Source organism: Lissotriton helveticus, chromosome 1_2, assembly GCF_964261635.1.
Source record: "Lissotriton helveticus chromosome 1_2, aLisHel1.1, whole genome shotgun sequence".
NCBI lineage: Eukaryota > Metazoa > Chordata > Amphibia > Caudata > Salamandridae > Lissotriton > Lissotriton helveticus.
In genome coordinates this window covers 7766286-7791089 of record NC_136058.1, presented here as the reverse complement: position 1 = coordinate 7791089, position 24804 = coordinate 7766286, and the positions used below count along the sequence as shown (strand labels likewise).

General features: G+C 42.8%; 1 protein-coding gene across 1 annotated transcript in view; it reads right to left on the bottom strand.

Annotated features, from left to right (window-relative positions):
* The window catches only part of SLC25A24 (solute carrier family 25 member 24), a 228819-nt gene that overhangs the window by 124343 nt on the left and 79672 nt on the right, over nt 1-24804 (bottom strand). Inside the window, exons 3-5 of the mRNA XM_078668441.1 lie at nt 12348-12435; nt 4608-4719; nt 2335-2493 (exon numbers count right to left, since the gene is read on the bottom strand). Coding sequence (XP_078524567.1) covers nt 2335-2493; nt 4608-4719; nt 12348-12435 — 359 coding nt within the window. The remainder of the gene's footprint in view (nt 1-2334; nt 2494-4607; nt 4720-12347; nt 12436-24804) is intronic.

The window sequence follows — 24804 nt, the reverse complement described above, 5'->3', positions numbered from 1 at the left end:
TTGATACATGTTCTTTATTTCCCAAATCTTTTTTGGTACATTGCGAGCTGGACTGAGGTTTTAAGATTATTTCCACTAGCAAGGATCACATTCGAGATCTGCTTGGCTGTGTTAATAAAAACAATAACCCAATGTCAAATGATGGAGTGAAGTTTGCAAAAATGCACCCTCATGAAATTAAGTACCTCCGTAATAATGTATTAACTGCATGGACTAACCAAGCATGAATATACGAAAGTATGATGGCATGAGCACGTTAACTGTTTGCGCTTTGAAAAATCATACTAATGCATGGTTAAGCCATGTTGTATATTTTGCATGTTGTGCACGAATAACATAAAAGCTGTTTTAAATTAAATAGCTTTCGCTAGGTAATAATTAATATAGGGTATTAGTATGGTGGGAGGTAAACATGGATTTTATTTAATGAATTAATATTCTTTTTGTGTTTATTTACTTTAGTACGTGATTGGGCCTGCATGAAAATGGCCTCTTGTCCGAGACAGCATGAGGTTGTCTTGGTCTGTACGAAAGACGCATGTGCCAAATGCTCTGCCTGCTCACGAACTGCCGAGTGTACCAGCTGATGTAATCCGTGTGAAGGCCATGTTGACCTGTGTCCTATTGTTTACATGCCAAGATGCGACAGCGAGTGTGGGAACTGCCTGTAGTAATCTGCTTCTTATGTAATGCATCTCCCTTGCCCGGATTCTCTGCCTGATGCTCTAGCTATATGATGTCATTTGGAATGTTATGGATGTTTGAACTTGAAGTGGGAGCAGTTGGAGAAGATAGGCTGAGCAGCCAGGAGGCTGCTCCTGGTGGGGATTATATTAAGACTTACATTGGAATTTACCAAGATGTAACTTGAAGAATGAACTACAACTACAAGAGCTGTCTACTAGACTTTGATTTCTACACTGCCATCGCTATGTGCAATTTGAATGTGAAACGGATGTCATAATACGAGAATGTTACAAAATGTAGAACTATTGATATTAGTCGTATACAATTGAATTTATCCTTAATAATAGCTTTGTTAAAACCAGTATGAGATGGATTTGTGATAAGAACCTGATGAGGAGACTCTAACATGACCCGTGTCAACCAATCACAGGCTGAGCTTCTACTGACACTGCAACATTGTAAGATAGTGAGCTAGGAATTAGGGTATAATTGATATCCCAATTGAGGTGCGTCAGAACGAGAACATCGAGAGAGAGAGATACATCGAGACACAGAGTCAGAGAGAACCTTAGGTACGAGAACATTGCGGGAGTGCTCGGGAGGAGACTGCGTCCGAGGAGAACTAGATCAAAGGTAGATAGGTTGTGAGATTATTGTCTTGTTTGCCAGTTTACTGAAAGACTTAATTACATCTGTCCTGTTACATTTGTCCTTTGAGCCTATCTCTGGGAACCCCTTGCCATAACCTTGGCCAAGGAAGTGGTTTCCCTGATTCTTTGGTGGGTATCAGCCTCCTTAAATGCTTTAATTCCGCAATATATTTCTGCAAAGTATTTTTGCTGTGCCTTCTCTTTCCTTATTCCTATGCACACTTTAATGTCAAGGAAAATGGTTTATTTTGATTACATTGCTTGATAAATTGTTCTCTTATATGTGGTCTAGTGTATGCACTGACAATCTGAATCATGAGCATTTAATTTTAATGAGATAAAATTATTAATTGTATAAACGACTTTGGTTATTTAGTTAAAAAGTGTTTAACTGTTTAGTTAATCATAGTCCCCATCAACTAGTCAACCAATGGTCCATCGCCCAGAAGAAGCCAGTTGAAATTAAGAATAGCTAGGAATATATTAAATGTGTTATTAATGTGAAGTATAGAATTGTACATATACAAAAACTGACAAATTAAATCCCCTAATCCAGCGCCCGTCTTCAGGGATCATTTATGGGTAATGTGTGATGGCCCCCGTTGTTTGGTATGTGGTTTATGTGTGATGTGTTTCCTGGTCCCTGGTCCATGAATTATGGTTTGCGCTGGATCACAAACTAGAACTGGTCATGGAAATAAACTTGAAGCCTTGCCATCAGTAGCTTAACTCTCCTTGCCACTTTTAACTGCAGGCTTTCTCTTCCCAGATTCCCATTCGAGCCACTTGCTAACTCAGTACAAGTTCTGCATCAGTCAGACTGACACTGTATTTATATTTTCTACTATAGACCATACATGTGGCTTACCCAAGGTATCATTATCAAATTTGTGCTTGCTGTCACTGTCTCTTCATTAGTTGCTGTTTGAAACATATTTTAGTAGACACGCTAAGCTACCTATGTTAGCGTAAGCCAAATCTGACTCCAATTACGTACCTGCATCATAACTTTGAGACGATCTAAAGGAGCGGTTCCTGTGCGTGACACAGCTCCAGCCACTGCACCAGCTAACAATTGCCTCCACCACATGCCAGTCTTCTTTTCTTCTTCCGTGAACTCGTCTGGAATTGTTAAACTATCACCAATATCCAACACCTGCTCAAATATAAAATAAGATTGCAATTTCAATATTTATATTTTACATTTTTATATTTGTGCTTTGATGAGATATTTAATATAAAAGTTCAAAGTTCTTTTTTCCATTTAGATCGAATACTTGATCAATTTTAAGTTAAAACGTTAAAATGTCTTTCAGAAAAGGAACGTTACACGTTGTAATATCTACAAAAATTTAAATAATAGAAACGTGAACAAAATGAGGCACTCTAGTAGGAGTTAATTTATTAACAAAGTAGAATGTTTACTGACGGACCTATTAACCTAATTTTACATGAACGCTCGAGATCATTTCAAATATTCATCCATTACAAAAACCAAATTAGTACTCTTATTTTATTCTACTAAACATTATCTACATCACTAAATGTGTAGACATATGTTTCACAATGCACAGCAATTGCATCATCAGGTCAATCTATCTTTCCAATATGTACATGAAATAGGTAAACAAAACCAGAAAACAAATTTATAAAAGGATCAGTAAATACAAACTCTCGCGAAATTCTACACTTTCACATTCAACTAACACTCATTCCTTTGAGGTCATTTTCGGACAAGTCGTTTCAAATCTAAAAATATGTTGGGGCCAAATCAAAAAAAATATATAGAAATCTGTGCAAATGCACCTTGTTTTGTTACAGGAAAAATATTTTCTCCTGCTAAGAAACCTCTTCCCTACACCCTCAATAAATCTAGGAGTGTCAGGATGGAAAGAGTATTCACATCTGGGCAGGAGACTAAATCCACCCTTCCCAGGCAGCAAAGGGGCACAACAGAGGCTTGTGAATGCCCAGCAACCTACCGATTTGTGAACATTCACAAGCTCCAAAGGCAACCCATACCCTCGAACACCCAGGCCCACATTCTTACCCCTTGAGTTGCATTTACTGGTGCAGAGATGGCCATACTCGTAAATGAGCCTATGCCTGCCAGGAATCGTTTTGGGCATTTCTAGTAGGTGTAGCAGAGGTAAATTTGCTCAAACTTGTGTTTACAACTGAATTTGCCTTTCGTAATAGGCTCCATATATTTTACTTGTTAGGTAGTATTACCAAAAATGCACTATACGCCCATTCCAAAGCATGTTTATAGTGAGTTTACACTATACCCTTTGCATTCCTTTCATATGGTTTGCTGATCTACCCTTCCTTGCAACTTTTCCTCATAGGTTTGTATTCTTAGGCATGTTTAACCATCGTAGATTCCTCTATTCTAGGGAGACAAGTAACATTATTCTGTCTTGGATGAGTCACACCCAGAGCAATCAAATCAACAAGAAGGACTGAACGAAAATAGAGGGTCCAATTGTGAAAATAATTCAAACCCATTAACAAGCTAACCTCTCTATACCCACAACAGATTCTTTTTTGCAAAGTAACCAGGCAAGATCTACAGACCGCAAAGGATCTGAGAATTGTCAGCATTTTTCGTAGTGACTTAATAGGTTAACACAATTACTAAGGTTGAAAACATTTTAGGTGTAGATTGGAAAGAAAGAGCTAACTACAGGGGTATCGCATTGCTTAGGAGTAAAAAACCTTTTGCTCAAAGGTCACTGAACTAGGTATGATCCATTCCATCGTCACTGATGACCAACAATACAGATTTTTGGGCGGGAGCCAACTGAAGGTTAAACACTGATCTTAATAAATGTGACTGAACAGATAAACAACTATTGAAAATATCCACAGACCACGGCACAATATAATCTGTCTAGCTTTTACACTTTTGCTTGTTCATGGTTTCCATTATTACTCCTTTAGCATTTCTGTTGCTAGATTCCTTTCATATTATTGGACTTGTGTAAAAACTTTTATATAAATTGTACTTCTAATAAAAGAGAACATGCAGTTACCTTTTAACGTTTATATAACATTTTGCCATCTACGTCTTACAATTCTAATGGGTTAATTTTTAATGAATACAATCTCTTGATCAATTTTGAGGATGTTTACCATTAATTTTCAATACATCTTTATATGTTACTTAAACTTAGCTCAACTTTGAACTAGGTCTCCATTTCTATTGACTATTCAATGGCTGCAAACTGTAAAATCATGAAGGCATTTCAATTTCTAAGCCATACTCACAGTAGAATGTTTCCAGTATCTAATTATTTCCTGAATGTCAGTAGCGGTGTTGAACAAAAAATGGTTTCGCCATTCGTTCCAATCCACAGACATTGTCCCATCAGCATCCATGCTGCAAAGGAAAACAGTAGCATGTGAACAATGGGCACATTAATAAATAAGCAGTGTTCAGTTAAAAAAAATATACTACTGCTTGCCACCATGTTTGAGCACCCCATCAGACAAAAGATCATTGTATTAACAGTAAATGTGATTTAAAACTGGGCTGGGTGAGTCTAGAGGCATTCGCTGACCTTAGTCATGATTGAGAACGTTGGGGTAGGAAGAATCCCTGTTTTATATCCAAGGCTAAGCTTTAGACAAGAGTTGTTTTGTGCTTTCCAGTAATCACTATAAAACAGATTAGACTCCAACAATAAACAAGATTTGCAATGCAATAGGTCTTGCATTTACACAAGTTTAAGCTATTGGCATTGTAAAGGACAATGCCTTTAATTTAAGTTTTATAAAAAAAAATATAAATAAAAAGGCATTGTCATTTACATTGCCAATAGCTCAAACTCACGCAAATGCGACACTATTGCATTGCAAATGCTTGTTTTGGTAGGCACGGGGAGATTAAGTGATTTGCCTAGAATCACAGGATATGGACGCGACCCAGAGGCTCAAACCTTGGTTTCCCAGCTCCAGGTAATACAGCCTTCAGACCACATCCTCTTCCCGATTTGATGACTGCAGGCGCGCAACACCCACTGGGCTCAAAGGGCTTCAGCTCCCTCTCATTGTGTGTGGCAGCCCGGCTGAGACAGCTTCCCGGGCACACACACAGCCACACCCGAGTACTTTACAGGTCTTTAAAAGACCATTTACTTGTTAATGAGGCTGTATTGTCTTTCCAACCCTTCTAGAGCCCCTGCATCTCCACTGACTATTGCTGGAAGAATTAGACCCCCTGAAATTTTGTTAGTCCCTCCCAAAATTTGCCTCTAGTTGCGCCTCTGTATGACGGTGAACGGAATCTAAGCGTCTCCTGGATGTGTCATCTTCTAAGAGCTCTTATACCAAAACTTGAAAGTTGTGTCCTCGACGTCCGAGAAAGAAATCAAAATAGCCAAAAACAACGCACCCCATAATTGACTTTTAATTGGGAGCCAAGGCGTCATCCAATGCATTGGGTTGTCGCCATGAGCATGAATCAGTTTCTCAAAGTGGAAGCCGGAAAATACAGTGCAGCCGATTTCCTCACTTGAAAGCCCCGACAAATCCGGGAATTAAGTTGAATCAAGGAAGATTGTGGGGCTTCTGTTGACCACCTGACAATCTAATCAGTCTGTTGCCAGCGCCTTCGGTGGACACGCACAGATCTGACGAAACATGTGGAAACATTCCAGACTTTACAACTAGATGGCGGGCCTAGACCACACATGTGAATTTATAGCAGCCATGCCGCAAAATATTGAAATTGGAATCATAGTTGATGTAATATAGTCGGGACTTAAATAATACGGAGTTGAAACGCATAAACCATAAGATCATGGGACAGCACACACTGATGAATACGAGGTAAGGGAGGAAAATCCAGAAGCAGAATTCGTCAAATGAAGCCTTAAATGCACAATTTATGGTCAGAATGCACCAGCCTTTTCAAATATTTACGACAGAGAAACTATTTTTAGATAGATTCAGTGTTTAAAGAACCAGGGTTCAAGTAAAAACAACACAGGCCAGTAGATGGAAAGCAAGAACTGCATCGCTCATTTTCAAACTATTACATTTACAGATCAAACAAGGAATTCAAGGAATGCAGCGACCCGCGAGTGGTGTGTGCGAAAGCGAGCAGGGGCACCATATGTTTGCAAGTTAATTACAAACATATTGTGTCAAAGCTCGCTCCCGCAATGGAATCGACAAACGTGCACACATTGCCATTGAAAGCAATGCAGCGCGTCCACGTTTTTAGGGCGAAAAGGTCTTTTTCCTATGCAGCGCATGCGTGCTGCGTAGGCGAAACCAAAAAATTAAGTGGAAATACAGCGTGATTCTGATCTATATGCATTAGGCAGCTTTGAGTTCGATTTCAATTAAGGCCATTTTAGTGCGTTATAAAAAGAATCCTTATTTACGTAAGCACCAGTACATACTTAGGCGCAAGTCATTTTACCTGTCCTAAAACCTCAGACTTCCACTGAGAGAAACTAAGGACTGCATCTCAACGTTAACACAGGAATCATAGACATCACACATCCAGCACAACAAATGAGTCTCCCTGGCAGCTAGCAAACATCACCCACAAATAATCTGCAATTGTAGCACTGCCCTCTCGAACGGACTAGTCACTGCATCCTTAGCCAGCGGTCACTGAAAATTCATGTTAGGTGTTGGCAAAAAGGAAAAAACAACTACCATTGTGCGTCCAGCATGCACCTCACAATACACTCACAGGGACAAGCTAAATCCACTGACACACTGGCCTTTCCAACACCTGCAGTAGTTTTAAAAACCATCTCTTAGGAAGATAACTTGATCCCTTTTTTTGAACATGAAATCCCCTTTAAGTGAAAGCCTCTTAAACCATCAACTCAACATATAATCAAAATTCCCCTTTACAAGAATCTTCCAATATTTAATAATACATTTATATAACCTGTATATATATCTCGATATAGATAACATTATTAATTAGGAACTCATCACATGTCTACAACCTTCCTTGGCGAAATACTTTAAAAAGGAAAATAGTAGCCTCCATCAAGCTGCACGAAATAAAATCAGCACTAACTCTCTCATACACAACTAACCATCCGGATTTCACAATATGCTGGAGCACTGAGACAGGGAAAATTCAGGTTGCAGACGATGCTCTGCATGTGCCAACAGCGGAAACCCTTGCTATTTTGGCCCATCAACTTAATTCGACAGACAACAATCAAGCTCTGAAGTATTCCTAGACATGAATGGAATTCAATTACTCTTTGTTGAAATGATTAAGAAACAACTAATAGCCATCTGTCAGCCTCGAATGATGAACACCTACAGATCCCAGCATAGTCCAATGAAACGTGAAGGGAACCAAAAATACATCCTTTCCCACATTATCTTCAGTCCAAGGACATCTGTTCAGATCCCCGGACACACAAAATAACGCAATGCACTACCATAGCAATGATAGCCAGCTGTACATTTAAATCTAAATAAGCAGAGACAGTAGTCTCAATACGTTGCCCTGCCCATCATCTAAGCTTGAATGTTTAAGGCATCTGTAACCCTCAACCACCAACTCAGAGTTCATCCTCATTGCCTCAGAACCATCGGAGACCAGGTTCAAGAAAGGCTCTCCACCATGAACCTGGATGACTTCACACAACTCTCAATTAATGCCAAGCCACCCGATTTGTCATCAACAGCAATCTCTCAGATCACACACAGCACAAAAACCCAGGCTGCATGGTGTCAGCTTTCCCAACAGAGGAAAATCAAAATACATTCCCAAAACAGACTCCAGAAGACAGGTTTGAAGACATGGTCTTCTGAAGCCTGGATGAAGGCAACGCTTGTTGGCACTCCCATCTCAAACCTAACCACTTTCAGTGACATGCTATGTACATTCGCCAAAATTATCAAGTGATGGACGACCTAAAATTAAATCAATCCCATATTGCCCCCCCTTCATTGTCCACTTCAGCTTCAAGAACTTTGTGTCTTCTGCTAAGCAGTACACTTGCAGGGAGAACCAACTAATAGCAGGGTGCTGAGGTTGCCAACTACCCAAGACAATAAATACTCAGGCTGTTCTAAACATTTGTCTCCCAGGTCTCCTTGACTCTCCAGGTAGACGTGGACAAGACTTTAAGTCCTAGATTAAAGAAGGTTGTGTAGGGTTACATCGGAGTACAGAACATCAAAATTGCAATAAATATGTGGCTTTTAAGCAATCAGGCAAGTCTCTGTGCACGGCCTGCGAACTGTGTTGCCGGAGACCAAATGGTACGTTTGCCAACAACAGGTCAGACATGAAAATTAGTCCACTTTGCAATAGGCCTCAAGAACCAAGCAGAACACCTTGAAGAGCAGTGAGGCACAGTTTCTGATACATGATCAAAGTTTTAGAAGAAACAAGCCATCTGACCACCATGTTCTCTATATATTGCAGCTTTAGAATCCCAACTTCACATAGCCATAAAAACAAGGTACAATGCTCCAATCACTTCTGTTTTCTGCATCTAAGGGATGAAGTGCAAGAGTGAAAAAAATAAAGAAATTAACTTGCACTCAAGCTGCTATTGTGTGTGCAGAACAGAATCTGGAAGATCACTCGGATCTTGGGTACAGACTGATGACACCTCCATTTATCCAGGATCATATGAAAATTGATAAACAAGGTTTAGTAAATTAGTTAGCAAACATATTAGCTGCTACTGCCCAGGGAAGAATGTCTTCAAAAGAGGTAAACCTACCTAAGCATCAGCTTGTAAATTGATGCTATATTGTTTTGCAAAAATATGTTTTCAAGTGTTTAAGGAATAATGTTTATTCCTTATGAGCTAAAGGATATTGCATTGATAAATTATGTGATTCTAATTTATTTTAGAGCCTTCAATAAGAGCTAGAAAAATGACATATGCATTGGTTGTACCTAGAGAGTCTGCTCTATGCCCAAGATCTAAAATGAAGACTATTTTATGAGGATTCAAAGAGACTGAATATTTATTGGAAACAGAATTATTATATGCAACCCTTTCTAATGAATTGAATAAAGTTTTGAATCAAAACGACCAACGAGAATTCAAGCTGCAATTTATTTTGAGCGCTGCCCAGTCTTTTTCAATATCTTATATAGGCTGCACCTTGGGGGATTGATTATCTGTGGGGTGCACCAAGACTGCTAAGCCTATTTTCTCCTGCTTTCACAGCAATTCACTTTTTCTGTAGGTAATTTAGAAAGGACTACACATAGGAAAAATTATACATACTACAATGTAATACACCGTATTTTAAAAAAAAGACATTCATGCGGAGATGTGCATTATATAGTTGCACAATTTAACATATACATATGTTTAAAACAGGGTGTGGGCCACATGAGACTCCAAACGTCTCACTATGCAAGTGTTTGGCGAGTGATAGCAACATATCAGGTAACCACTTAGTAGGTCAAGAGTGGCAATCCAAGTGTAGGTGACAAGGAAAGACGTGCTTGGGAAGGAGTATGAGGAGATATAGGGGAGAAAAGAAAGGTCTCGATTTATTGGCTAAAATCAGAAGAGAAGAGGTCAAGCCCATATTAAAGGCGGCATTACATTGTTGCTTGATTTGTTTTTACTGCAAACGGTAGAGCCCTCGTACTCCCAGCTTTTATTTTTATGTGCAAGACTTCGTTAGTATTGTGTGAATGGAAGGCTGAGCAGGAAAAACAACAAGGGGTCCCTTCCAACCCACACACCTCTTCCTTGTGGTTGGTTTCCTATCCCACTTCTTTTCTGATTAAATTACATTTTTAGCCAGTCTGCTGTGTACTCTGCTTTAGTTTGCATATACAAGCTCTGCATCTACTGAACACCCTGCCCCCAGACTACCATTAGCCAGGCCTAAGAGGCCTTGTCCTTCATAACCCCTACATGCAGCAATCACATATGATATAGGAGATACTTTCAAATAGGTTGAACAAGAAGAATGCCTTTGATAATATGAGTGAAGTAACTTTGGCTATATATTTGTATTTCGCAATGCTTTTATGATAATTTTTTATCGAATAAAGCTTATCGAGTGAAGTAAATAGTTGTGGTAGGCTTAAACACAATTTTGGAGTTCCAACCGCTCTACTGTAAACCCTAAAAAGTAAAACCTGAGTCAGCAGAGAAGTGGAAATAGTGAAGCTGAGCAAGACCAGACACATGATTTCAGATAGCAGTGAAGGACTAGACATCCCCAACAAAGTGAAAGTAGATCAGAGCAGTAGGATCTCTTGTTGGCCTTCTAGGAACTGGGGAGTGTGGACTAAAATTCCAGTTTTGCTGTGCTTAAAGTCTGAAATTTCACCTTAGCGCTGTGGCCCAATAAGATGAAAACTTGACCGGAATATTTTCATTTTGCCCTTAGAAGTAACATGATGTTTTGTCCAGACTTCTCCGTTAGGGCTGAGGGTAAGACACATTTGAATAGGGTTGGTTATCTTCTGTAATGGCACAGATTTGCTAAGGAACAAAATTGCAAGCCTTCTATACGTTTTTTCTGTGGTTTAGAGGCTGTAGCTCAAGCATGTACATCACTTTTTTTTATCGAGATGAAAAACAATTGGAAGTGTAGTCGTGGGGGATAAGGTGGCAAGAGGAAGAAGAAATGATATATGTGTCAATTAGAAAGGGATACGGGGAAGGAGGCAGACATACAAATCTGTGTGTAAAACAGGAGATGGACAAACAGTGGAGCAAGACTTTTTACATTAGTCTAGGTTGCTACAGAGATAAGCAGATTAGACAAAAATGCAAAGGAACCAGAACTGCAGGATATGATTTAATACCTGGAACCTGTAGAATAATGGGCCAAGGAAAAAGATTAGAAAAGCAGGTATGAGCAGACGTATAGGATTGACCTGAACTCTCTAGTAATCCGTAGTAAAGGGATATTGGATATGCAGTTTTGGGGATAAATTGGCAAAGAGCAATGGATTAGGAGCAGTACTTGCTTGGCAGCTCCTACAGCCTTTGATGTAAAAAATGTAATATCTTCAGGCAGTCAAAGATTGGATAAACTCCAATGAATCCGATAGATTTTTTGTGGTACAACTTGCTCCCTATGGAATTTGAGCATAGAAAGGCCCTTCTGCTTGAACGACCACTCAATTTTTCAATTGTCATTTCCATTATAATTTCTGGACAGTGTACTTGCCTTTTCATAATCTAAGTTTTGTGGCATTCCACAACCTGCAAGATTATTTCAAGGTAGACCGCAGTACAAGGTTTGTTATTACAGAAACCCTAGAAATTGCTTATAATAGAAGTAATGTGATCATGGTCACAGCCTTAACAATGTTGAACAGATAGTCAGCATTTAACAGTTCTAATAGCTTGTCCTTAATAACACAAATGTTATATTTTGCTTCATAATGCTCTTCTGCCATTTCCGAATCCCATACACATTATCCAATCTAACAGTACTCAAATTAACAAACTCAGATGATGGAATGCTGATACGAGTGTATGGTCGAATGGATGTGTGAGCAACTAACCGCTTGGATTGATAGACGAGGAGTGCATGGATGGACAAAATCTGTTTTTGTCTACAGACTAAGACGCACAACTTAGCTCAAACCCTGGAAACGGGGGCCTGAAACTCATGATCTACATGACAATCTCTCGAAGCAATGTTGTCCATCTCATTTTCGAATGTCCCCATTTCAGGTGCAAATATTCCTCTAAGAGGAAGGTGTAAGGTGTTTGTGCTTAAATGCCATACATTTAGCAACTTCACTCAAAATACATAATTTATATTTCTAAAAAAGAGTCAACAACTTAGCTTTTTGAGCAGGTTTGTCTTATCTTGACCTTGTTTGAGCACTTTCCACAGTATCAAGTATTCCCCATCCTAGGGTGTTATTTTGCACTTCATAAACATCTTGAAACAGAATCTCCCACAATGTATGAGAGAACTATAATCATGCACAGGGGAATTTCTAAACTTTGGCACAGAATTACGATAGGACACTGGTGAAAGGGTAAAGACTATAAACAAAAAATGTCTTACCTTTTAAGAATCTTTCCTGCGTGCTCTTCTGAAATGTTCATACCCAGCGCCCGGAGTGACTGGACAACTTCTGAGGCATCAATTGTACCTACGAGAATTGAAAAAAGAGTGGATAATAGAAGTTTCTGAAAGTACCAAATACGTTCCCAAATAATGGAGAAAAAAAAACTTTAAAAATAGATCAGTGCATGTAAAGTTTCACTTCGAGGCAGTTGTGTGCTGTATTACTTAGTTTAAACTTTGCTTTTTCTCAGAGAAAAATAATAACTATTTGTAGAGCGCCTGGTTACATTCAATGGTGTGTCCCTGAGCTAGGATCCAGACCCCTCCCTCCCCCCCAGAAGGATAGCAGAGATAGCATCTAAGGAAGGAGGAGGAGTACAGGAAGGCATATGGAGAATCTCGGATTAGGGGTGAAATAACCAGTTTTTTAGATCTTTACGAAAGATGCGTTCAGTGAGTTCAGCTCGCAGGGTCGGCGGTAAGGTGTTCTCTACTTTTTAGCTGCTAGATAGCCGAAGCAGCACGCTCCCATCCTGGCCCTTTGGAATTTGGGCACTTTGACCAGGAGGGCTCTCCTCCACCTCCGATTACGTGCAGAAATATTGGGGGTTAACATGGGGAAGAGATAGCTTGGACCTCTACTCCACAGAATTCTGTGGCAATAGCACATGGCTTTATAGATGATCCTTTTTTCCACTGGCAACCAGTGGAGGGTGTCTAGAGCTCTGGAGGAGGATGATCTTCTGGGAAATGCAGGACTAATCGAGTGGCAGTATTCTGGATGCGTTGAAGTTTGCGAGACATTTTTTAGCGGTGCCTAGATATAGTATATTGCAGTAGTCTATCTGAGATGTGACTAGAGCATGTACAAGAGAGGTAGTAGGTCTAGGATTCTTCCTAGGACTTTACGAGTTCCAAAACATTTTCCATCTACTTTCCTGATTTGATTCTCAAAAGAAAGTTTTGGATCAAACCAAACCCTGAGATTTTTGGTTTCTTCTTTGGGGGTATGGGGTTGGCCCCAAGATATGGGGCCACCGAGCCGAAAGCCAGATAGAGGAGGCTTTCTCCACAATCAATACTTCAGTCTTATTGCTGTTCAATTTAAGGCAATTGTTGGCTATCCATGAGGCAAGCTCCCTTAATCGAGAGGAGAACTGGTTGGCAGCTGTCTCCATGTCCTGAGATAAGGTCAATCAATTGCGTATCATACGCATATGATACAATGGTTACTTTGTATTTTTCCACAATTCCATCAAGGGGCCAATATAAAGATTGAAGAGCGTGGGGCTCAGTATTGAGCTCTGCGGGATCCCTTGTGTGAGCGGAATACTTTTGGATTTATGCGGATGTTGAGAGACTTCAAAGCTGCGAGAAATGAGGTCAACCAGCAAAGAGCTGAGCCCCCAATCCCACAAAGCCTTAGTCTATGAAGGAGTAAGTTATGGGATACAGTGTCAAAAGCTGCACTTACGTCCAGCAGGACCAGTGCAGCAGTATGGCCTTTATCTGCACTTTTCTGCAAGGTTTCAGTTGCGAGAAGTAAAGCGATTTCTGTGGAGTGGGAGGCTCTGAAGCCAGGTTGAGAGGGATGAATTCAATTGTTAAAATTAATGTGGTTAACTAATTAATCTTAATTTATAAACCACACCCTAAACCAGTTATCTGGCTTTAACATCTCTTTAGAGAACACTGAAAACCAGAGCTCCATTGATCTTTTGACCTCTTGCAACAGATGATATTTTCAAAACCAACATAATCTGTTCACAAAACATGACAGAAGGAGAACACCACAATGAAGAAGATTTGCCGCCTCTAAAGGAGTCCGAGATGTGGATGCATTTCTCCATACCATCAGGAGAAAAAAAGATTGTTGCAAAAATTGCAGAGTGCAACATATGACATAAAAAACTATTACATGGAAAAGGGAAAAATTATTCCAACAGTACTTTGTTGATGTAGAAACATCTTAAGGTCATTCATTTCCGCACATATCACAGGATGATGACAGAGAATAAAGCAGATGGAGCATCCTCAACAGCTGGACTGTCTGTGGAACCATCAGCACCTCAGCAACTGAATCGGTCTTCTGTTGCTCACTACATGGATGCTGTCAACAAACACACCTGTTCATTTTCTTTCTCCTCATCGTTCCACTATTCATAAAGACGAAAGCCAGTTGATTTCTACAACTTGCCTTCCCATACTTTTTATTTACTATGGTTACTTTTGTTCCAAAAAATAAAAGCCAAACACTCTATAAAACTTTTTTTCCAAAATGGTGGCCACAACTTTCATCTTGGGGTGCCGACAGCCAATCATGGCACTGCAGTTGGCCCATGGATCTGTGGATCCACTGCAATGGATCCGTGTCCTTAGATATCAATAAATCTTTTAGTGTAGAAAACACCAAAACTACTGAACAGATTTACACCAAAATACAAAAAGATCTTTCAGGACAAAGACCTAGCTTTCTGCCATTTTTTTTGTAATTCCGTTCAGCAGTTCGTGCTGTGGTCATGTCTTAAATCCATATAGGAGATTGCATGGGAAAGGCGTGTGATGGGACTCCCCCGCCCCTTTTTCTCGGCCGCCACTTGACAAATCACCCTGAAACTGTACACTATGTTATCATTCAGTAATTGACAGTTAAACTTTGTGTTTGCAGTTTGTAATTTTCTTTCCTCTTTTATAGACGTGGGACTGCAAATACCACAATGCAAAGTGAAACCCAGGACTGGGTGTGGGATAGCGCAAGACCCCTGCTTGCCGATACCCTCTTTCTCACAGCAGTTTCATAAGCATGACTGGCCCTCGTGTAACTGGCTGGGTGGAAACTCACATGATACAATATTGGGCAGTGTTGCTTTCAATAGACACTGGATAGGCCCTACACCAGATACATGGCAGTCAAAGGTGATGCCCGACTCGTAGCATCAGCTGTGGCACAGGAATGCAGACACACATTTGCTACATTGGTCTATCATGAAACGAGATTGATTACAGAGAGGCCGGAAAGGCTGGGGCAAAGAGTCAGGACAAAGTGCCTCTGTGAGTGGTTAGGAAGATCAGGGCAGTGGATGAGTATTGAGTTACCAAAATGCCTGCATTAGTGAAGGTGCCAGCACAGAACCTTGCCCACATGACACCATAGGGTTGACCCCTTGTCCAATTAGTAGTCCTTAAAAGACTTCAAGTTGCTGCTGAAAAGTTAGGAGAAGTGCAAAGAACAGGGTTGGCTGCAAGCTGGAATCACTGCTGCGGTTTTCATGACTCCTGAGACAAGCGAATCAAAACAAGAGATGATCAGAAAAAAACAAAAACCCTGATTCATTCATTCTGGTGCCACCCATCACTGCCCCTTTAATATGGGACGGGCTGAGGTACAGTCAGTTGCTTGCTGGCCAGTTCCTCTGAACAGCAGTAGAGCTGGAGCAGCCAGACACAAGTCAGAGCAGTACATCTGAACAAGGGTGTGACACAGGCCCCTGCAGCACCGAGGAAACCCTAACCCTTAAGGGGGACCCCAAACCTTCAAGGGGGCCCCTAATCAGCCCCTCATCACATCCTACAGGTAGGGGTGAGAGGGTTATCATTTTGTGCTACGCCACTGCATCTGAAAGAACAGTAGGGCTGGAGCAGATACAGGCAAACAGTCTGTTTAGGTAGACCGCCTTCAGGCAGGTATCTCTGAAAGACACGGGGTATGCCGTAGGGGAAGGAGGGGTGTTTAGCCCCGCCATGTGTCACATATCTCGAGTTACATCACATATCTCGAGTTACATCAACACATTTTAAGTAGAATTACCGCTTTAACGCATGTAAAAAGATTGTCATGCAAATCAACTTACTAAAATTCTTAGTGTATTATCTGTTTTTATGCTTTGTAGAGTCTAATGTTTCGTGAGGTTACAGCATGGTTCCCAAACTGTGCACCGTGGCTCCCTGGGGAGCCGTCAAAGTTAGCCAGGGGAGGCACGCACCAAGCACTTTAATACATTTATGTTGTAGGGTCTGTTGCCTTCAGTTAAATTAATTAGACTTAAACGCAGGATGTTAATGATTTGTAAGTGACATGCCTAAAGCTGTAAACATAGTGCTTAATTGATGACATGTCGAGGGAGATGACCTCCCTATTTCACACAATCAAAAAATCATAACATTTGTAAAGCGTGCTACTCACCCGTAAGGGTCTCAAGGCACTGAGGGGGGGGGGGGGTCGCTACTGCTCTAACAGCCAGGTCTTGAGTAATTTCCTGAAGGAGAGGTGATCCTGGGTCAGCCGTAGGTGAGTGGGGAGGGAGTTCCATGTCTTGGCTGCCAGGTAGGAGAAGGATCTTCCTCCGACGGTGGATTTCCGAATTCTTGGGACAGAGGCGAGGGCGAGGCTGGCGGATCGTAGCTGGCGGGTGGGTGTGTAGAAAGTGAGGCGGCTGTGGAGGTACTTCGGGCCCAAGTCGTGGAGAGCCTTGTGTGCGTGGGTGAGGAGTCTGAACGTGATCCTCTTGTTGACGGGGAGCCAGTGCTGGTCTCAGGTGGGCGGAGATGTGGCTGCGGCACGGGATGTCCAGGATGAGTCGTGCTGAGGCGTTCTGGATACGCTGGAGTCTTTTCTGGAGTTTGGCTGTGGTTCCAGCGTAGAGGGTGTTCCCATAGTCCAGACGGCTGGTGACGAGAGCCTGGGTGACCGTCTTCCTGGTTTCGGTGGGAATCCATCGGAAGATCTTTCGGAGCATGCGCAGGGTGTTGGGAGCAGGATGATGAGACTGCGTTGACTTGCTTGGTCATCGTGAGGGAGGAGTCCAGGATGACGCACAGGTTGCGTGCATGGTCCGTTGGTTTGGGTGCGCTGCCCAGGGCAGGCGGCCACCAGGAGTCGTCCCAGGCGGAGGGCGATGGTCCCAGGATGAGGACTTCCGTCTTGTCGGAGTTCAGTTTCAGGCGGCTGTTCTTCATCCACTCGGCAACGTCTTTCATCCCTTCATGCAGGCTGGTTCTGGCGGTGGCGGAGTCGTTGGTGAGGGAGAGGATCAGCTGGGTGTCGTCGGCGTAGGAGATGATGTTGAGGTTGTGTTTGCGTGCGATGGCTGCGAGAGGGCTCATGTAGACGTTGAAGAGGGTTGGGCTGAGTGATGATCCTTGTGGTACGCCGCAGATGACTTCGGTGGCCTCGGATGTGAACAGGGGGAGCCGGACTCTCTGGGTTCTTCCGGCGAGGAACGAGATGATCCACTCCAGTGCCTTTTCTTGGACTCCGATGTTGCTGAGGCGCTGCACTAGGGTGTGGTGGCAGACGGTGTCGAACGCTGCAGAGAGGTCCAGGAGGATGAGGGCCGCTGTTTCCCCATTGTCGAGCAGGGATCTGATGTCGTCAGTGGCTGCGATGAGGGCTGTCTCGGTGCTGTGGTTGGCTCAGAAGCCGGACTGCGAGGGGACGAGGGATCCGTTCGTCTTGAGGAAGGCGGCAAGCTGTCTGTTGACTGTCTTCTCGATGACTTTGGCAGGAAAAGGGAGGAGCGAGATGGGGCGGTAGTTCTTGAGGTCGGTGGGGTCTGCTGTTGGAGGTGTTGATGTCCCGGAGTTGGGGTGCGATAATGGAGTCGGCCTTGTTGAAGACGTGGTGGGGGCAGGGGTCGGTTGGTGATCCGGAGTGGATGGTGTTCATCGTGCGGGTGGTGTCTTCGGTGCTGATCGGGGTCCAGGCACAGAGGGTGGTGGTGGGGGGCGTTGGTTCGGTGGGTGGGTGCGTGGTAGGTGCGCCGAAGCCGTTGTGTATATCGGTGATCTTGCGGTGGAAGAACGAGGCGAGTGAGTGGCAGAGGTCTTGCAAGGGGGTGATGTCGTTGTTTCCGGCGCTGGGGTTGGAGAGCTCTTTGACGATGCCGAAGAGTTCCTTGCTGTTGTGGGCGTTGTTGTTCAGTCGTTCTGTGAATGCGGTCTTCTTGGTGGTGCGGATCAGCTGGTGGTGTTTGCGGGTGGCATGCTTGAGGGCAGTCATGTTGTCCGTGGTCTGGTCGTGACGCCAGATTTTCTCGAGGGTGCGGCAGTTCTTCTTGGAGTTCTTGAGTTCGTCGGTGAACCAGGGGGCTTTCTTGCTGCCGGGTCTGCTGGGAGGGTTCTTCAGTGGTGCTAGGTCATTTGTGCAGTTGGTGAGCCACTGTGTGAGGTTGCCGGCTGCTTCGTTGGGGTCCGTGTGCTGGCGGGAGGGTTCTGGCGGAGGGAGGTGATGAGCTGCTCGGTGGTGATCTTGCTCCAGCTCCTGCGAGGAATCTGTTGCGGGTGGTGGTGGGTCGTTGTTCTTCTGAAGCTGAAGTGGATGCAGCTGTGGTCAGTCCAGTGGAGTCCGGTGGAGTGGCTGAAGGAGATGTGCTTGCTGGAGGAGAAGAGGGGGTCAAGTGTGGGGCCGGCGTAGTGGGTGGGGGTGTTCACCAGTTGCTTGAGTCCGAGGTTGGCGAGGTTGTCCAGTAGGGTGGTGGTGGTGCTGTCCTTGTTGTTCTCCAGGTGGAAGTTGCGGTCCCCTAGAAGGATGTAGTCAGCGGAGGGGAGGGCGTACGGGCTGATCAAGTCTGCGATGTCTTGGCTGAATTGTGTGCGTAGCCCCGGGGGTCTGTAGGTGGGGGTGCCTCTGAGGGTGGTCTTGGGATCGGTGTGTATCTGGAAGCAGAGTTGTTCGGCGGCAGTGAAGGTGTCGTCGGGGTTGGTCGTGATGTGGATGGTGTTCTTGTGTACGGTGGCGATGCCTCCTCCGGTCTGGTTGACACGGTCCTTCCGGGTGATCTTGTATCCGTCCGGGATGGCTATGGCGAGGTCAGGCGCTGAGGAGGCGTTCATCCAGGTTTCTGTAAGGAAGGTGAAGTCATGTGATGTTGTGTCGAGCAGGTTCCAGAGCTCGACGGCGTGCCTGTGGACGGAGCGGGTGTTGAGCAGGATGCACTAGAGGTGGTTGCTGCTGGTGCTCGGCTTGTCGGGTGCGGTGCAGGTCCGGAGGCAGGTGAATTTGCGGGCTTGGCAGGTGAAGGGTGGCGGCTAGGAGGGGGCGAGGGTACAGAAGGAAGAGGGGGGCGGGGCCGCGGGGGAGCAGCGGCAGGGAGCGGGGAGCGGGGGAAACGGCGGGAAGCAGGGAGGCACGAACCGGACAAAAACAGGGCACAACGATCAGACTATGAACAGGAAAAATGGGCACAAAAGCAGAGACAACTCAACCAGGGGGCAGAGAGGCACGAAATCGGAAAAACAGGGGCACACCGATCAGACTATGAGCGGATTTGGGCACAAAGCGGAGACAACACAAAGCGGATCCCCACGTTCCAACACTCCCAAAGTAAGTGGAAGATGCCTGAATTATCTTGTTGGACTCGTTAATAGTTTCACTTTTTTCCAAATGCATTTTACACCAAGGCAAGTTATCAGGAAAGTACAGTTGTCCTGTCTATTAAACACACTAAGTAGTATTAAGTATTGACATTTGTGCTTGAATTATAGGTATTTCCTGTACACATTTCTTTCAGTACACACACATTTCCAGACAGGCCTGCTCTCTCCTTGAGAACAGGGAAGTAAAACACCATATACGGCATAATGCCAACATTTGGAAGCAAGAAAGAGGGACCTTTAAAAAAATGTATCAAGGGAATGTATTTTACTTGCATTTATTTGGAGGCAATTTTAGGGAGGATACAACAAAAATAAAGCTGTATGTGGTTTAAAAAAATCATGAGTCACGCTGCAGAGGCAGGTGGATTGACAAGTATAACTTAGGTGGAAATGGAGTGCAAGCAAATATTCTTGAAGCGCAGAAACACTTTGGCAATGGGGCTTACATGCATAGGGATGCTATCTAGCACTGTAGGGGGATAAAAAAAAGTTTGAGAAGGTACTCTTGAAAAGGCATGGGCAAAGTAGTGTAACTAGGAATATTTTATTAGAGGCGTTGCCTTAGTAATACGAAACACCCTGCGTATATGATTATAATACCTTCATCAGCTTCATTCCAATTATTTTCAGGGAGCAAAATGCAAGTACTCAGGAGGCACAGTTTACATCCACCCCACCCTCCATAAAAAAGTAACAGTGGGGAGCCACAGGCAATGTCCAATGGGTCAAGGGAGCCTCGGGTTGAAAAAGTTTGGGAACCACTGGATTACACTGAAACAAAGCAGGCAACGCACAGCAGCATATGCGAGTACTGTTATGCTTTGATGGGAGCAGGCAGGTTCGCCCCGACTGGACTGTGTTTTGTTGTTTTACGTAGGGCAGGATGAGCTGTCGAACTCCCCGAAACTAATTGGTCAGTAGTAGTAGTACGTACAGCATGATTGTCCATGCATCCCGGCCTTTTTTCTCTTTCCCTATTACACATACAACTGGTGATACATTCATACTCTCCACCATGTCCCGGTTTGGCTCCAGTTCCTTGTGCCCTACTCATTATGGATTTAAATTTTCTCTGCTCTCTAAGATGTTTTTTGTCACGCAGACCTTTGGGTGCATTGGTTGAGGTTGAGCACCCTGTATACCATTACCAGAGAAAGTTTATTTATTACAGATGGCCCCCTGCCACTGAACAATCTGTATTCACAGCTCCTTGATGAAGGAATGCTCCTTCTCCAGTTACTTCCGAAACCAGTGCTGGCGCTTTTCTGCTGAAATCTGTATTAGTGATTTTGACATATTGAGTATTGTTTGCTTGCTTGTGCCTCTTTGCTTTTGTCACGACTGTTTATTGTCCATCTATGTACCTGTTTTTATATTGTCTTAAATCTTCACATGTTTTGTTAAAACGTCTTATGTTTAAGATGTTATTCCTTTACAGTGTTGTTGATGGTGCTCTTCAAACTATTATATGCTAATTATTTTTTTATATATGTTTTATCTTTATAGTATGTATACACAATGATATTTATGTAAAAAAAAAAAAAAAAAGATCTATCCATTGCATATTTTATACTTTTGAATAATAAATTTCTAAAACCATCGGTCTGTTGAACAACCGTGTATGTATCATGGAAGAGCTCACTTGTTTCACTTCCTCATATGCGCGATTTGTAGATTACGTCCAGCAGGTGATAAATTCACAACCGGCTGAGCCCGAGACCCAAGATGGCTGGCAACATTTCCTGGTTGAAGTGTTGGCAGCCAATCAGATCTCACCATGAGATTTGTGTGGAGGCTCTGCCCAGATATATATATATATATATTTCTTTTTTCTTTAATAATGCCAAAACTACTGAATGGAGTTACACCAAAAGTACAAAAAGGGCTCTTTCTGGACCAATAGCTAGCTTTCTGCCAAATTTAGTGCAATTCCATCCATTGGTTTGGGCTGTAGTCATGTCTAAAATCATCACGGGAAATTACATGGAGAAAACGCATTTTGGGACTGCCCCTTTTTTTTGGCCCCCGCTGAACAAATCAACCTAAAACTTTCAAGTCAACAGCTGAAGTGATTGGCTGACTAGTTTTGAAAATTTTGTGAAGATCAAGTGGCTTTAAAGTTATGAGCAAAACAAAAAATGTTTGGTCTGTGAAAACTAGGAACTAACTATAACTACCTACTGGCAACCACCAGTGGGTTATATATTTGTAAATGTGTGTCTACATATACAGGCACACATTTACAAGCGTACAGTTACATAATACCAGCTGTAACTGGACCGCCACCCTAAGCCCCCCTGCTCTCTTCAGTGGCGTAACAAAACTTGAGTGGTCCCCACTGGAAAGTACATGCAGGGGAGCCCCCCATTCTCCGAATCCACTCCGAAGCTCTCTGCCAGTTACACAAGGCCATCCGCACCGCGGTGGCTGTAGGGGCTTTCATTACGCCACCGGCTCTCTTCCCCACTCGATCTCCCCTCCGCTGGAAGCTTGCATCTAACATCGTCGTGCATAGCCTGAAAGAATTGGATAACTCACTTAAATTAGTTAGGACTTTAGAGTCACCCCTGGAAAGGCATTCCTTTCCATGAAGACTTCATCTTTGTCCCAAAATGGATGGGACATGTATATAAAATATTTAAAAAGCGTTGGGAAGCTGGGACAATACGGGGAAATCTGTGACGCCTTGTCACCCTGCCCACCCGGGTCTCCAATTATTCACACCTCCATTCAGCCATCTAAGAGTTACTCATTCACACATACACTAAACCATTCCTCTGGTAATCCGTAATTCACTCTTTGCCCTCTTTTTACATTCAATCTGTCACTGACCTGCACAATCACACTCGCACAACAATCAAACAGGAAGCACTTTCATAAAAATAAAAAAAAACATTAAAAAGCCGCACTAACTAGCTGTGTTAGGGGTTTTTGGATAGGTGTGAAATAGTGCTCCTTATTCAGACCTGGTTATCGGAGAACATTTTTGAAAATGGCAATCTGTCGTGCTGGTTGGTGTAAGTGGATTGTTCATCAGCCCTCCTGAGCTTATAGTATGGCAGGGCTCGTCTCTGGAGTAAGAGCAGTTTACACGTGTTCTGTATGTAGCTGTGGTACTATCATTTCTGTTTCTACTGGTCCCAGCATCTGTTCTGTATCGAACTCCAAATTAAGTTGATTTTCAAAGGGGAATAAAAGTAATGAAACCGTTTCTGGCCTCAATATGATTTATTCCTCAAATCAGAACACTTCAAACGTAAAGACTTAATAAAAAGTTAGCTGTATCCTCCCTCGTCAAAGACGATAAACAATGTATTAAACCACTGCCTTGCCACAGTGATGTCAGAGAAACAGCGGTACATGGGGAAAAAGGGTTACACGGAATAACATCAATAACTTCACATGAAGCACAAACGAGCATTTATTTAAGAGTTATTTTTAAGGAAGCTACATGTGGTCTGAGGATTTTCGGGCAGATGGTGACGCAGTCTGTGACTGGGTGTTTAACCCTAAATCTATCGTAAGGTATGCTCGATGTCTTCCTTTCAAGTACTGAGTATGACCAGCTATTCGTAATATGTTCATATTCCGTGGAGTCTACTGTTTCTACTCATTATAAAACTTTACTTGGGGTGTTACAGAACGAAATAAGTAGTGTGCCACCACACGCCCCCCCTCCTCCTCCTCAAATCTCCACTCCATGTTGCTCTCACCACATTGGCTTCTCTCCATCTGTTCCTCTGTTGCTCCTCCGTCTCTCCCATCACGGTTCGTCTACTTTAAGAAACTGTGCACTTCCAACTCACCACGCATATAAATCACAATGCATTAGAACACTGGGCTGCCATAGCGTCATGACGCATGCTCAAATGATGCATGCTAATGTAAATATCATCGTGCTTTTTTGTCAATGCTGAACAGCATCAGCAAAAAGCATTCTCTCCCTTTTTTTGCATAAGCTAAACAGCATCAAAGCCATTGACTTTATCAATACTTGTTTTTTCATGTACTAAGCACTACCATTAGTTAAACCAACGCACAGAAGCCAGTAAACAAAACCACAACAAAGGCCTTCAAGTGGGCACCAAGGGCCAAACAAGTTCCAGAGGACACAAACAGCGGTTTCTACTTAGGACTCCTACAAGCAAGTTATTTTTGGTTGGGACATATAAGTGAGGAACAAGCATGTGCATATGTGTCTGGATAACACAGAGGTATTGAGATGCAAACAGAAACTCAAAATCAGAGTACAGTGTTTTTGACAAATGTAAATATAAATTAAATTCAATATTGTTGCTGTGACGTTTCGACACCCCACTACAATTACTTTTGAACAGTGTCTTCATCTGTACAAATGAGGTAGCAGCCTATATCATTACATTGTCATGATCAAGGAAATCTCTAGTCACATTTGCTATACAAGCATGAAAGGTTTTGTTCTTCCGAATCCAGAGTCGCTTGTAAATAAACAGCATAATTTGTTTGAGCTGTAACTTTAAGATGCGGAGTTATCAGACTTTGCTCACTCCTGTCACCCATCACATTCACTGCGCCATGTTTTTTGGAGCACCTGCTTTTGATACCAGTATATTGGCTAAATGTAACAGTAATTAAATAACTGGTTACTCTGTTCCGAAGTCTGTAAAGCATCTTTGTCTAGGAAGCATAGGTCGATAAGCTTCCTCCAAGGAAATCATTGTTTTTTTGTGAATATTATGTAACCAGGTTCCCAGGAATACCTGATTGGCCCATATTCGGTTTGATTTTGAATGCACAAATAGCACAATGGGGAACTGTCAAGATAAAGCAATCTAACTAAAGCCCTGAGTGCTGACGGTGCATATCATTAAAAGAGACTGCTCTAAGGGACGCGGTGGAAAACTCAAATCTACTAATGAATTGGTTTAAGTTGAAAACCAAAACCGGATATGCTAAATTACATGCGGGATGCCATGCACAATCAGAAAATTCAGAATTCTAAATTACTTGACAGATAAATAACTGATTTGCAAAAATCAACTTATTTAATCTTCTCTTCATAACAATCAGGTATTGTACATGGATCAAGTTGTATTGGTAA